This window comes from Onychomys torridus, chromosome 9 (genome assembly GCF_903995425.1).
Source record: "Onychomys torridus chromosome 9, mOncTor1.1, whole genome shotgun sequence".
NCBI lineage: Eukaryota > Metazoa > Chordata > Mammalia > Rodentia > Cricetidae > Onychomys > Onychomys torridus.
The window spans coordinates 4,691,598-4,705,484 of record NC_050451.1 but is presented as its reverse complement, the minus strand read 5'-3'; the positions used below and the strand labels follow the sequence as shown (position 1 = coordinate 4,705,484).

General features: G+C 41.5%; 1 protein-coding gene across 1 annotated transcript; it reads right to left on the bottom strand.

The window, feature by feature from the left end:
• Positions 1 to 1,077: 1,077 nt before the first annotated feature.
• On the bottom strand, positions 1,078 to 9,015 carry Glt8d1 (glycosyltransferase 8 domain containing 1). Its single transcript, XM_036199578.1, has 9 exons — positions 8,990 to 9,015; positions 8,809 to 8,907; positions 5,321 to 5,534; positions 3,343 to 3,460; positions 3,042 to 3,126; positions 2,616 to 2,728; positions 2,139 to 2,305; positions 1,933 to 2,045; positions 1,078 to 1,637 (listed from the first exon to the last, which is right to left on the bottom strand). Exons 1-9 carry the CDS (start codon positions 9,003 to 9,005, stop codon positions 1,447 to 1,449), a joined length of 1,116 nt encoding a protein of 371 aa, XP_036055471.1. The 5' UTR covers positions 9,006 to 9,015; the 3' UTR covers positions 1,078 to 1,446.
• Between the last annotated feature and the right edge of the window lie 4,872 nt (positions 9,016 to 13,887).

Below are 13,887 nucleotides of genomic sequence, written 5' to 3'. Positions count from 1 at the left end.
TGGTGGTACACAACTTTAATCCTGGCCCTTAGGAGACAGAGGCAGGAGGATCTCTGTCTTAGTGGCCAGCTGGTCTACAGAGTAAGTCCTAGGACGGCCAGGGCTACACACAGAAACCCTGTCTGAAAAAAAAGTGAGTAGGTAGGTGGTCTGTATGCCATGGGGTGGAGGCTCTAGAAGAATTAGTACAGTAATACTGTTGTGACCTGAATTGCTGGAAATTGAACTCTGGAAGAACAGCAGTGTTTACATTTTTACAGTAAGGGGGAAGCTAAGAGACACATGGACCTCCCTGGGAAGAGGAAATAGATAAGATACCCTGGGTAAACTCGTGGGAGGGGGATGGGAACATGAGGGATCAGAATGGTCAAGTTGGGGGTGGAACAGAGGACAAGAATAATAAAAGAAATACCTTGTTAGGGGGGCTCTAACACTCCTAACAGTACTGGAGAGGGTGCCTGAACTGGCCTTCCCTTGTAATTGGTGAATACCCTAACTCAGAACCTTCGTCCAGTAACTGAAGGAAGCAGATGCAGAGATCCACAGCCAAGCACCAGGCTGAACTCTGGGAGTCTGAGCTAGGGGCATCAAGATCATGACAGGAAAACCTGATACAGTTGACCTGAGCTTGTGGGCTCTGGATGGACAACTAGGGACCAACCTAGACCCTCTGCATCAGGGTGACAGTTGTGTAGCTTGATCTTTTGTGGGTCCCCTAGCAGTGGGACAGGACTTGTCCCTGATGTACCTATTCAATATGGTAGGATGCTTTGTTCAGCCTTGATGTAGTGGGGAGGAACTTGGTCCTGCTGCAACTTGACAATGCTCTGTCGACTCCCAAGGGAGGCTTTACCTATGTGAATAGAGAGGGAAGAGTGGAAGCGGGTAGGGGGAGAAACTGGATATGTAAAATGTGAAAAAACAAGCTGCCCTTGTCAGGAGGCTGGGTGCCAATATGGGAAAGAGTTCTAAAATGTTTACCCTTTTCTGCTTTCCCATCTTTGGAATTATGAGGCTATATTATTTTAAAATTTTTTTAAAAACTGAAAATGTGAAAAAAAGATACGGGGTAGAAAATTAGTTCTCTGGAAGCAAAGAAATTTATTGGAAAATGTAGATTTTATTTACAAACTGGACCACAGATTACAAAATTAAAACCAAGCTGCAGTTCCTAACTACACCAGCTATATAGACAAGTGCTGGTTTTATCAGTCTGTCCTTCAGGTCGGTCAGCAATATAGTAAGCAAGCATTTGGTAAGGCAGATGGAGATACTTGTAGTCATCTGGGAAGCTGACTGCCACAGAAGCAATTTGTGATCTCTACCAGCTAAAACATTCCCTTTTCTGTGAGTTGCTACAGAGGGACCCAAGCCTAACACTGTTAACTTCCCACATGTGGTATCTTCCAGGATTTCCTGAGTGAAGCGTTTAACTTCAATTGTAGTTCACTTTATGTTTGAGGTATCCATATGTCTTCGGATTAAACTGAATTTGCCAGTTGGGTCTGGAATATACCATTTTTCCCAAACATCAGCATATGAAGCAGCTCTTCCCCAAGGCTTGAAGTGACCATTCCAGTGGAGTAACTTGGCAGCCTTTACAAACTGGGGTGAATACCGTTTTCCAGCACTGGAACCTTAAAGAGAGGAAATGTGCCAAGTGATTGTACTAGGAAGACAAAGCAATGCTGTGCTGTGCTGCAGAAACCTTAAGAGAAACACCAGGAATAGCTCATCCCTAAAGAGGAGTTCTTAGATACCAATGTCTAATTAGCTTGAATCAGCCGCTATTTTTTCTTTGTTTTGATGTAGAGTCTGCTAGGTGGCTCTGGTTAACCTCAAACTCAAGGTAGTACTGCTGCCTTAGCATTCCCAAGTGCTAGGATTACCAGCATAAACCACCATACCCAGCCTGACAAACTCTCTACTTACCAAGGTGGCGGACATTCCACATAGGGTCAATGGTGGAATGCTGTTGATAAAATACGATAAGCAGAGGAGGCGTGGTGATGCTGCCAGCCAGTGTCCTACTGTACAATCCCTCTCTTGGTAAAACATAGAGAATGTTAGTGAACAGTGCTGACCAACTTCTATTAGTAAAGGCTTTGTTTAAATAGCTGAATGAGTTACATACTTACTCCACATTAAGTCTCATCCATTTCTCTAGCTGGTTAGTTATATTCTGTCTTTTCCATTCAGTCAAGTTTGCAACAAAAACTCCAGGATTAAAGGAACAAGTGCTGGCTTTCATGGAAAGCTTACGAATTCTTTCCTTTTTATAGTCCAGATAGCCAATATAATTGTACTAAAAACACAAATGAGATATTTGCTGCTTCAAACAAAATCTTTTTATAGCAAAGAAGTCAGTAGTCAGACAAAGGAGACTTCTCAAGTGATTAGCAAAAGTGACAGGTCTGACAGAAATACAGTTGGGATCTAAAATTTGTCTTAGTAAGTAGACTATCTGAGAAGAATTTGGTTGTAAAGTCCATAAATGAATCCACAGAAAAGCATGCATGCAATTTGGAGTTAAGTAACTGCTTAATGTAAGGTTGAGCCCTGAATTTACCACTTAAAGCTTTCATAGCGAATAAGATTTGCAGTAAGCAATTTACCTGGTTCCCTGCTCCCCGGATGATCACTTTCGTGGAGGTGGAATCACAATCTTCTGAAAATGCAGCGGCATGTCCTTGCTTCAGTGGTGTGTTGTACAAGGCAAGAATATCACCTGAAATGGATGAAGGGAAATGAACAATTGCTGTTGAGATTCTGTTCCTTCCACTTTTCCCCCATATTTTCAAGACAGGGTTTCTCTGTGTAGTCCTGGCTGGCCTAGAAATTATTCTGTAGAATAGGCTGGCCATGAACTCACAGAGATCCACCTGCCTCTGCCTTCTGAGTGCTGGGATTAAAGGTATGTGCCACCACAGCCCTGTAACCTGTTCCTCCCACTTCTAATGGTGGCCTTTTGTGGTGGATTATCATAGAACAATCCTTACAGCCCAGAATGCAGATGAAAAAAAGAACTCATTCTTTGGTACCTTGTACAATTACATCATCATCCATATATATGGCTTTCTTTGCACTGGGCACCAGAACTGGCAAGTAGAACCTTGCAAAGGTTAACTGAAAAGGAAACAAGCATCAGCACAGGAGATAGTAGCTGGGCTCTTATTTGTAGACGCTATTAGAACATTCTCAGAACCCTTATAAAAGACAGATAATGGACTTTTGGAGCTGCCCAGGTTTGGTCCCTAGGGAACTACTTGCACTGTACCCAGAGTTATACAAGTATTCTAATCAAATACTCCCCCAATAGAAACAAAGACACATGGAACTCACTGGTTTCATGGACTCCCCCTGGTCAGGATCCTCCTTTACTTTCCCTTCCAAAAGTTTAGTGTCAAAATTTACAATTTTGTACCTGATGCTTTTCAATGAAACACTGTTAAGCCAGGACCTGACAAAGGAAAAACACATTTCAGTCTTAAACAGTTATGTTTCTGAAGTAGAGCCTTATCTCTGTATGCTTTTCTTTTTTTTTTAAAGATATATTTACTTATTATGTATACAGTGTTTTGTCTGCATGTATGCCTGCAGGCCAGAAGAGGGCGCCATATCTCATTACAGATGGTTGTGAGCCACCATGTGGTTACTAGGAATTGAACTCAGGACCTCTGGAAGAAGAGCCAGTGCTCTTAACCTATGAGCCATCTCTCCAGCACCATGTATGCTTTTCTAACAGTGGTATAATGCAATGTAAGAGAAACCCAAGGCACAAAATAGGTGTTTCAAGTTCTTTATCTCTCTAATACTAGGGGTTCCTCACCTGAGATGAAGGCATTTCCACCAAAGTTCCTTCTCAACCAAGGATCTCCGAGAAAATCTCTTCTCCCAAAGCTTTACTGCACAAACTCTAGACTTGAGAATACCTCACCAAAACATGGACTTTTTATCTTTTTGTTTTGTTTTGGTTTGGTTTGGTTTTTCGAGACAGGGTTTCTCTGTGTAGCTTTGTGCCTTTCCTGGATCTCTCTCTGTAGACCAGGCTGGCCTTGAACTCACAAAGATCCACTTGGCTCTGCCTCCCAAGTGCTGGGATTAAAGGCGTGCACCACCACCACCTCCCAGCCTTTATTTCTTTTCTTGAGGTACTATCTTATTACATTGCCCAAGGTGACCTTGAATTTACTATTCTCCCTCAGCCACCCAAACACTGAGATTACAAGGGTGCACCACCACACCCAGCTGGGCCATAGAATGTTTAGCCTTCTAAAAAATTAGTCCAATCTTAATGGCAGTAAACGCTAGTTATCAATAAAACTAGTATTCAATGTTAGCTACAGAATGATTAGTTACTGTGATGAACCTAAGAAATTCATCCATCTGACTCTGTAAGAACATCCATGTTACTTGCAGAAGCACTATACATTTTTCTAGTTCATTCCAAACCTGCAGTATGTTTCTATATCCCAGATGGGTTCTGATTTTTCAAGAATGAAAACATAATTTTCATGAATGTGAATCATGGAGAAAGCCGTAAGGACAGAAATACTCAGAACTCTGACAGACTCAGACAAACTGCTTTTTAGAGTAAGTTTTGTAGGTTTCTATTTTTAATTTTATTGTTGTTTTTTGTTTCTTTGTTGTTGTTTTTTTTTTTCGAGGTAGGGTTTCTCTGTGTAGTTTTGGTGTCTGTCCTGGATCTCGCTCTGTAGACCAGGCTGGCCTCGAACTCACACAGATCCACCTGGCTCTGCCTCCTGAGTGCTGGGATTAAAGGCGTGCACCACCACTGCCCGGCTGGTTTAATTTTTTTTAAGGCAGTCTCATACCCCCAGCCTGTCCTTAAACTCACTTTGTAGTCCAGGATGCCCTCGGCTTCCCTTAAACTCACTTTGTAGTCCAGGATGCCCTCAGAACTTCCGATCCTCCTGCTTTTACCTCCTGAGTGCTGGGATGACAGGCACGGCCACCATGCCCAGTTTCTGTGGTGCTGGGAATTGAACCCAGTGCTTTGTGCATGCATATCTGTAAGAAGCTATGACTCATAAGTCAATATATCACTTCCCTTATTCAGAAAGTCAGGCTGCCAAACATGAGACCTATTACTAAAAGAACAGTGTGACTATGACATCTAGTTTAGTCCCTGACATAAATTATCATGTCTCTTGCCATAGAGACATGACACAATCACATGAAAAAAATATCTGTACTGTACAGGAAGATATCATATATGTTGTAAAGTAGTTCCTGGCTGAGCAGTGGGCCGGTGAAGAGCATCAGGTAGAGGCAGAATCATTAGGAAAGCAGTGCTCACCGGAGATGGTCTGCTGTACTGTTGAGTGTAACAATGTAAAAAATCACATTGGAGCGAGTGTTATGATGAATGCTATTTATGGCAGCAATGGTCCCACCCAGCCTGTCTTCAGAGGCAGCAATGACCACAGGAATCTCCTCTTGTCTCCCATGTACTGGATGTTGACGAACATCCGCAACAAGGTCTACGGGCTGAAGCCCCAGAATTCCCGAATCTGAAAAGATCACACACAAGGAAAGCACAGGAACACAAACAATCTCATGATATTTTGTTCTGGTTTGGTTTAATTTTTTGTTTCTTTTGTTCTTTGAAACAGAGCTTCACTATGCAGTCCTGCCTGGCCTGGAACATGCTATGTAGACCAGGCTGACCTCAAAACTCAGGAGATCTCCCTTGCTGAAAGTAAAGGTGTTTACATTAAAAAATGTAAACATGTCCAGCAAGTTTCTTATTTTTTTATTTTTTGGTTTCTTGAGACAGGTTTTCTCTGTGGAGCTTTGGCTGTCCTGGAACTCCCTCTGTAGACCAGGCTGGCCTTGAACTCACAGAGATCCACTGTGATGCCTCTGCCTCCTGAGTGCTGGGATTAAAGGTGTGCCACTACCACCGGGCTGCCCAGCAAGTTACAGAGTCCAAGACATGGAAGGAGATAACAGGAGAATTATAGTAGCAATGTACTTATTCTTGCCCACTAACTCTGAAGAATACAATAGAATGCTGTGTTTTCATATATGTAACCACTTGGAAAGAAGTGGGAGAATTAAAAAACAATCTGGCAACAACACTCTTGGTATGCCATTAGTAGGAAGTTACAGAACCTTTCTAAAATGTATTCTGGCAGTTTATAAGCAGCCTTAAAGGGGTATATGGCCTTTGTCTTAATCATTCTTTCTTAAGGACAATATCTAAAATAGAGAAGAGTCAAATTTTTAGGCTGAGGATTTAGCTCAGCAGTAAGGGTATACATTCCGCATGTATAAGGCCCTGGGTTCAACCCAAGCACCCCAAAACAAGCCACCCTTTTATTTATATTTATAAAAACCTAGAAACAGTTTTTCAAACCACAAATCATATGGAGGCATAAAAATCAATGTAACGAATCATGATCAGAATTTACTCTCCTGAGCTGGGGATGAACCTTGGTTCTAACATATGTTAAGCAAGCTTTCTACTGCTAAGCTATATCCCTAGGCCTATGGTTTGAGTTTAAACAGGAAAAGCTTTGGATTAGTATAGAAAAATAAATTTTAAATGATAGTTCAATACAAAATAACTGCAGTATTACTCTGTAAACCATCCTTGCCTTTTATGATACAGTGGGACCTCCATATTTATGATTTCCACATCTGCTGATTTAGTCAACCAACAGTGGAAAACATCAGAAAGCAATTACTGTGCTAAATATGTAGAACTTTGATTTTTATCATTAGTACCTAAATAGTACAATATAACATGGATTTATATTATACAAGATATTTGTAATCTAGAGATACTTTATAGTAAAGTAATATGCAAGTTTTTTATAATTTTATGCAAAAGGTACAGATATCTGAAGATTTGGATACTATGGCCAGTACTATGAATCTAGGACGGCTGTATATTAACTCTGCCATCAATGAACACTGAATCCTATTATATGCGAGATAATGTCTAGTCCTGGAGTTATAACCATGAATAAAGTATGTGAATTTTAACTAGCCAGATATCTATGTCTATGTATGTGCTGCATGTAATGCAGTTCTTACTGTGGGATTGCCATCAAAATTTGAAAGTTTAAAAAAAAGGAAGAAAGAGAGAAAGAAAGAAAGAGAGAAAGGAAGAAAGAAAGAAAGAAAGAAAGAAAGAAAGAAAAGAAAATGTATCTTCTTATGGCTACAAATAAATTTAACAGCATTAAAATTACATACACAAATAAAGTAAAAAAAATTCTTAATTACATATATGAAGTTTACATTATGCTTATGATGAAAATCATGGGAAAGCTTATTTTTATCATGTAGTTTAATATAATCTCAAATATATAGAAAAAATACAAAGTGAGAAAAGAAGATACCAGGTCAAAATTTTTATAGTAGGTTCTCGGATCAATGAAATAACTTATTCAACTAGTTTGGACTAAATAATTCCACTTCTGCCTCCAAGTACTGGGCTTATAGATATGAGATAACTCTGGCTTTATTTCCTTTTTGAGAGTCTTATGTAGCTCAGGCTGACCTCAACTTGGTACATAACCAAAGACGACTTGAACTCCACCCCACCACCAATGTTACTTATTATTGTGTGTATGTGTATATATGATGTGTGGGTATGCCAAGATGCACACTGCTAGATTGCTAGCCACTAGAGTGTGTGTATATATATTTTTTAAAATAAAGTCTTGCTATTACCTATACTGGCCTCGAATTCATGATTCTCTTGCCTTGCCTCACTTCCCAATTGCTAGGATTTGGGGGGTGGGGGTCATCACATCTAGCCTCAAAAATGATTTTTGAAAACAAGGACATTATGGTTCACACCTGTAATCCCATTACTATAGAGGCGGAGGCAGGAGGATCAGGAATTCAAGAACAGACTAAACTACATAGTGAGTTTAAAGCCAGTCCAAGCCACAGATCCAGTCTCAAAACAACAGAAAACAACAAAAAGATATCTACAAACACCCTGAAGCCTCAAATATCCCTCATTACCAGGGTAGAATCATATGAACAACTAGAGAGTTGCACTGTAATTATACAATAGAATGATTTTTAATCAGCTGATAGACTTTGATTTGTTTTACTACAAAAGTCCTGCTGCTGTAATTGCTAAGTTAAAAGAACGTCACCATGTTGGCACTGTAGTGACAAGAGCAAGCGTCAAACGAACACCAGGTCACTGCGTGTACTCATCTTCTAAAGCTCTGACCTGCTGAAAGGCAAGCAGATGGCAGCCCACAGACACTCCTTAAGGCCTCTGCCTTGATAGAACAAATATTCTCTCAGATTAAGTCCTTAGCGAAAGACTTCACTACAGAGACAAGAGCGGGAGGCACCATATGAAACTGATGAGTACCCACTATGCCTTCTGTTGGAGTAAACTTGGAACAAGCTGCCAGACCCAGACTGCTATCCACCTTATCCAGACAGCCCAAGCAAGACAACTTCTAAAGCTAGAACAGCCTTGTCTGGACAAACTACTCCAGGAAGTCGAACTTGCACACAGTCCTGAATCTGCATTTAACTTCCCACTCCCAAAATCTCCTCTATAAACTCCAAGTATTCCCTTCCTTCTTTTCACAGACACCCCTTCCCCATTGTGTCTGTCCTTTGCTGTTTGGAACGAACAGTCCTATCTGCTGAGGTCACTGGTCTCTTTTGGCCTTCTGCCCCTTTACACTGTCTCGGCGTCTTTCTAAGTCCAGAAACAAGTTTTCTTTAAATTAGTGCTACAAGTTAGAATGTGGGACATGAGGACCCCCAGGAGTACAGAGTTAGTAAAGGTTCCCATACCTGAAACTTCATTCCTTAGCAAACTGCTCAAGCTGAGGAAGTTATGGTGCAAAACCAGCAAGAAGAGCACAACAGCCAGGACCCAGATGATGATGTTTACTGAAACAGAGGAAACCTGCATTACATCTTTTGGCTTTGGTCTAGGTATAAAAACAATGGAATTTGGAGAGAGAGAACATACCTTTACGGAATGACATCCTTTTCTTCTGTCTTACACGAACATTCGATACTAATCCTGTAAAATAAAAGTCCCCAAAGTCAGTAAGTACATGGTCATCAAAATACTTAAACACTCTCTCTCTCTTCTTTTTAAATAATTTATTTATTTGTTATGTATACAGTGTTTTATTTGCATTCAGGCCTGCAGGCCAGAAGAGGCGCCAGATCTCATTACAGATGGTGTGAGCCACCGTGTGGTTGCTGGGAATTGAGCTCAGGACCTCTGGAAGAGCAGGCATCGCACTTAGCCTCTGAGCCATCTCTCCAGCCCCACTTAAACACTCTTATTCAGACACTTACTTTTAAATTAATAACTTCCAAGCGCCCAATCTGGAGCCTGAAAAAAGATTTTTTTTCAAGATTGATTGATTGATTGATTGATTGATTGATTGATTTGATGTATGTATGAGTGCGCTTTCTGTATGCACACCTTTACGACAGAAGAGTGCATCAAATCCACCTACAAATGGTTGTGAGCCACAATGTAGGTGCTGGGAATTGAACTCAAGAACTCTGGAAAAGCAGCCAGTGCTTTTAATCTCTGAGCCATCACTCCAGCCCAGAGCCTAAAAATTTTATGATGATCATAATACAGTATTTTCATATGATATTTGAGAACACATAGCTTTAGCCAGTTCCAGGAGATTCAACACTTTCTTCTGGCCTCTACAGGTACTTTGTGCACATGGTACACACACAGAGAAGCAGGAATGTTCGTATACACACACACACAAAAAAAAAAACCCTGCTTTTAGGGAAAATAAGCCAGGCTGAGGACGCAGCTCGGTGGGTAAGAGTGCTGGCTGGGTAAGTACAAGGAGCCACATGTATATCTGCAGTTCCCACGTCAAAAGCTGGGCATGGTCAAATGCACACCTGTGACCTCAGCACTGACGGAGGGAGGCAAAGATAGGAGGCTCGCCAGGCTTTCTGACCACCAGCCTAGCTACAGATTCAGTGAGCAGAGTGGTACAGCAGCACACTGGAGGCCCGGCTCTGGGCTCTGCACACCTGCACGCACAACACACCCAGACAGAGCCCCCAGATTCACCTCTGCTGACGAAATGACCCAGTAGTGAAAAAGTGGGTCCAATGCTGGCACTCTCTGGGCCCTCTGCCCGTTTGACACCTTTCCTTTTCCAAAACAATTCATGGAAATAAGACTGGATATGTATGTATGGAACTAAATCGATTAAACATATTTCTATAACAATCTCTTGGAAATATTTCCTCAAAGACAGATTTTATAAAACCAGACACTGGGACTCTTTAACCCTCTTGTAAACTTCACCTATAGTAGTATCTAAACATGTAGATAGGGATAGTTATTTTACAAAGCACTTTCAGCCACACCACACTGCTAAGAAAGTTAATCTGACCCATGTGTACATTGGACATTTAATTTCCCAAGGTCTTTATATAAAAGCAGGGATATCTATTTTAAATCGGACCATGGGTCATATTACAAATCTGAGACAATGTAACTCAGACTTACAAAGAACAATCTAAAACACATGAACACACTTCTTTTTAGAACAGTATACACAAAACACATTCCACCAATGAACTTCCTCTATAAAAAAAAAAAAAAAAAATACACATTACAGACTGCCAAGGTGGCTCAGTGAGTAAGCGAGTGTTTGCAGGACAAGTCTGATGGCCACAGTTCAATCCCCAGAAACCGGGGAATTGTGTCCATGTGCACACCATGGTTCTCTCTCTCTCTCTCTCTCTCTCTCTCTCTCTCTCTCTCTCTCTCTCTCTCTCTCATACACACACACACACACACACACACACACACACACACACACATACACACACACTAAAAAACTTAAAGAACACACATTGTAAGCTGGAGAGAGCCAGGTCCACAGTGCTTGCTCTGTGAGTCAGGACTCAAGTCAGATCCCCAGAACCTACAGAAAAACCGGGGTGTGGTAGCAGACTCATATCCCATCACTGAGATGAAGACAGGAGCGTCCCTGGTAGATGGCCATCTTGAGGAACACCACCTGAGGCTGACCTTTGGCCTCCACATTTTTGTTCTTATACACACACAGGACTGCACACACACAAAAGAAAAGAACACACATTATATACCCTGTTCTTTGTTTATCACATCATAAGTTGAGTCTTACATACAGAAGCTGGCAGATTGGGAGCTACTCAATAAAGCCTTAACATCTGCCTGCTTTGAGTTAAATTCCACCAAGACTGGATAAAACAATCTCATTCCAAAAAACCCCAGCTAGTTGCTGGTACAAAACGCCATGTTTTATCTCATCAACTTCCATTATGTTAGTTACAGGTAGCACTGTATACGGACTGGAAGTTACATGTATCTGAGCTACTCCAGTTAGCAGAACATAGAAAGACACTTCTAGCAAACACTGAATGCACCTAAGTAGAGACACATGACAGAATGCAATCGATGCTAAGTCTTCCAGTTAGCTACACGAAAAATACCAGCTATCAGAGTAAATCTGACCAACGTTGTTTCCCTCGTAATGAGGGTTCCTTGATTTGTTCAGAAGGAGCTCTCAAAATCTCATACACACTCTAGGTATATAATAGTAGCAACATTTTTGTCAGAGCACAATTGTGTACAATTTTCTTCACTATGAAAAATCATGGTGATTTGCTCAGAAATATAAAACTTTTACATTCCCAAACCACTCATATACAAAAAACCTCCTCATAAACACACACACACACACACACACACACACACACACACACACACACACACACCGAGGGGGAGCATGCAGGACAGATATTACCTATTAATATGAAAGAAATCTTAAGGAAAAAATTCTTCTGTTTATTGCTGTTTTTGAGACAGGATCTCAACTCTACAGCCCAGGCTGACCCTGAACTTTCGATCCTGATGCCTAGTGTTGAGATTATAGCTGCACCAGGTTTCAGACTCTTTTTCTTTCTTTTTTTTTTTTTTTGCTTGTGTATGTATATTATGGCATGTATAAATGCATGTATGAGTGCAAGTGTGTGTGTAGGGGAGAGTCAGAGATTGACATCAGATGATCACACTCCACCTTACAAAGTCTCTTAATTGAACCCCAACTTGCCAGTCTATTAGTCAGCTTGTTCACAGGATCTCATCTCCACCTCAAGTGCTGGGATCTCAGGTGGCTGCCACACCCACCTTGCATTTACACAGATAATGGGGACTTGAACTCTGGTCCTCACACTTGCGTAGTAAGCACATTACCCATTCCTCGAGCCAACCTCCATCTCTAAAACAAATAAATATGCTAGCTACTTATATTTATAGTCACAGTCTTAACAACTATTTTTAATTTTCCCTCCTATTACCGTAGACCACACACACTCACAAGAAGCCATCCCACTGCGTGCCCTGTGCCCTGTCTTATAACTGTTTTCACAAAGCATCATAAACTCCTTTCGCTGGGCGGTGGTGGGGTGCACGCCTTTAATCCCAGCACTCGGGAGGCAGAGCCAGGCGGATCTCTGTGAGTTTGAGGCCAGCCTGGTCTACCAAGTGAGTTCCAGGAAAAGGCGCAAAGCTACAGAGAGAAACCCTGTCTCGAAAAAAAAAAAACAAAAACAAAAAACAAAACAAAACAAAAAAAAAAAACTAAAACAAAAACAAAAAAACCTCCTTTCTATTCCTGGTGGAGCACACCCAGCCGCATGCTAGCATGTTCTGGGGTCTTTCCGTTAGTTAAAATGGGGAGGAGGAGGAAATGGAGGACAGACAGAATAGCACTCTGCCTCCTTCACACTGAAGGACTGAGAAGATCTGAAACACTCTTCTTCTTGCCTTTGCTTCTGTGTTCTTAGATGTCTGATCCTATTTTCAAATTGCTCTGTGAAGACCACCAACCAATATCATCTTTCGGTCTTCTTACACCAACAATCTGACTCTTCCTTCAGTTATGAAATCATCACACGTATGTATTTGTATCTATGAATGAATGTAAGTTCTATGGAAACAGGGAACTAAATAACAATGTAACTCTACTGCTGTATCCCTGTCACCTAAGACCATCCCCACCAAAGAAACAGGCATGTGGCATTTGTTGACCGGTTTTACTAATCCAGGAGTATCCAGTTCTCCATTCAAGAAGAGAATATAATCTTAATAATAATGGACACTCAATTCCAGCATAAGGAAATGGGATTCCAGCTGAGCACTAGCTCAAGGAGACCTGGTAAAACACCATTTCGGTTTTCCTTCGTTTTATAGTTCACACACTTTATGGTCTCTATCGCAACCGCCATCCTATGAAATGCACTGGTCGGGATACAACCCTGAGGGATGAACGGCTACACTTGTAACAGAGTGAGTCTATTCATACATACTAAGAAAAACACAGGGAAGGAAAAAGGGGGGAAGACCCATGAAAATTGTTGTTGCCCTAAGATGTTCTGTCTCTGAGGTCAGAAGTGCCAAAGGAGTCTGTATTTTTCTGTAGGGTGGCAAAGTGCAAGGAGACCGGGACATTCTCTTCACCCTTTACTGGCTAGGTCCTACTTGACTGTCAGGGTCAGGAAATTTCCCCAAACGCCACGTTGCACCTCCCTGTGTTCCATTCTCCTGGATGCCTCTCCCTCACAGCTAATTCAAAAGCCATATATTTCTGGAGTGATGTGGCCATCATCTCCCTTGACACATTCAAGTTCTAAGTCATAGCTGTGCCTGGGTCCATTGGCTGGAAGAAAAACAAAAAAGATTGAAAAACTGGTGGCTCCGTGGATGCATAGATGGGGGCAGCAGCAACCTCCAGGCCTAGAGTGCCTAGCATCTCACTGACTCTACACGCACAGCAGAGAGGCAGACGGCCCCACAGGGCCAGATCCCCAGAACGGGTATCCCAT

What these genes read in the sequence shown, in the direction of transcription:
- Glt8d1 (XM_036199578.1), bottom strand. An exon ending in GCTAAGGAATGAAGTTTCAG is followed by an intron (nt 5,535 to 8,808) that starts GTATGGGAACCT and finishes TGATCTTTTCAG; the next exon opens with ATTCGGGAATTCTGGGGCTT. An exon ending in TGATGATGTAATTGTACAAG is followed by an intron (nt 2,729 to 3,041) that starts GTACCAAAGAAT and finishes CATCCATTTCAG; the next exon opens with GTGATATTCTTGCCTTGTAC.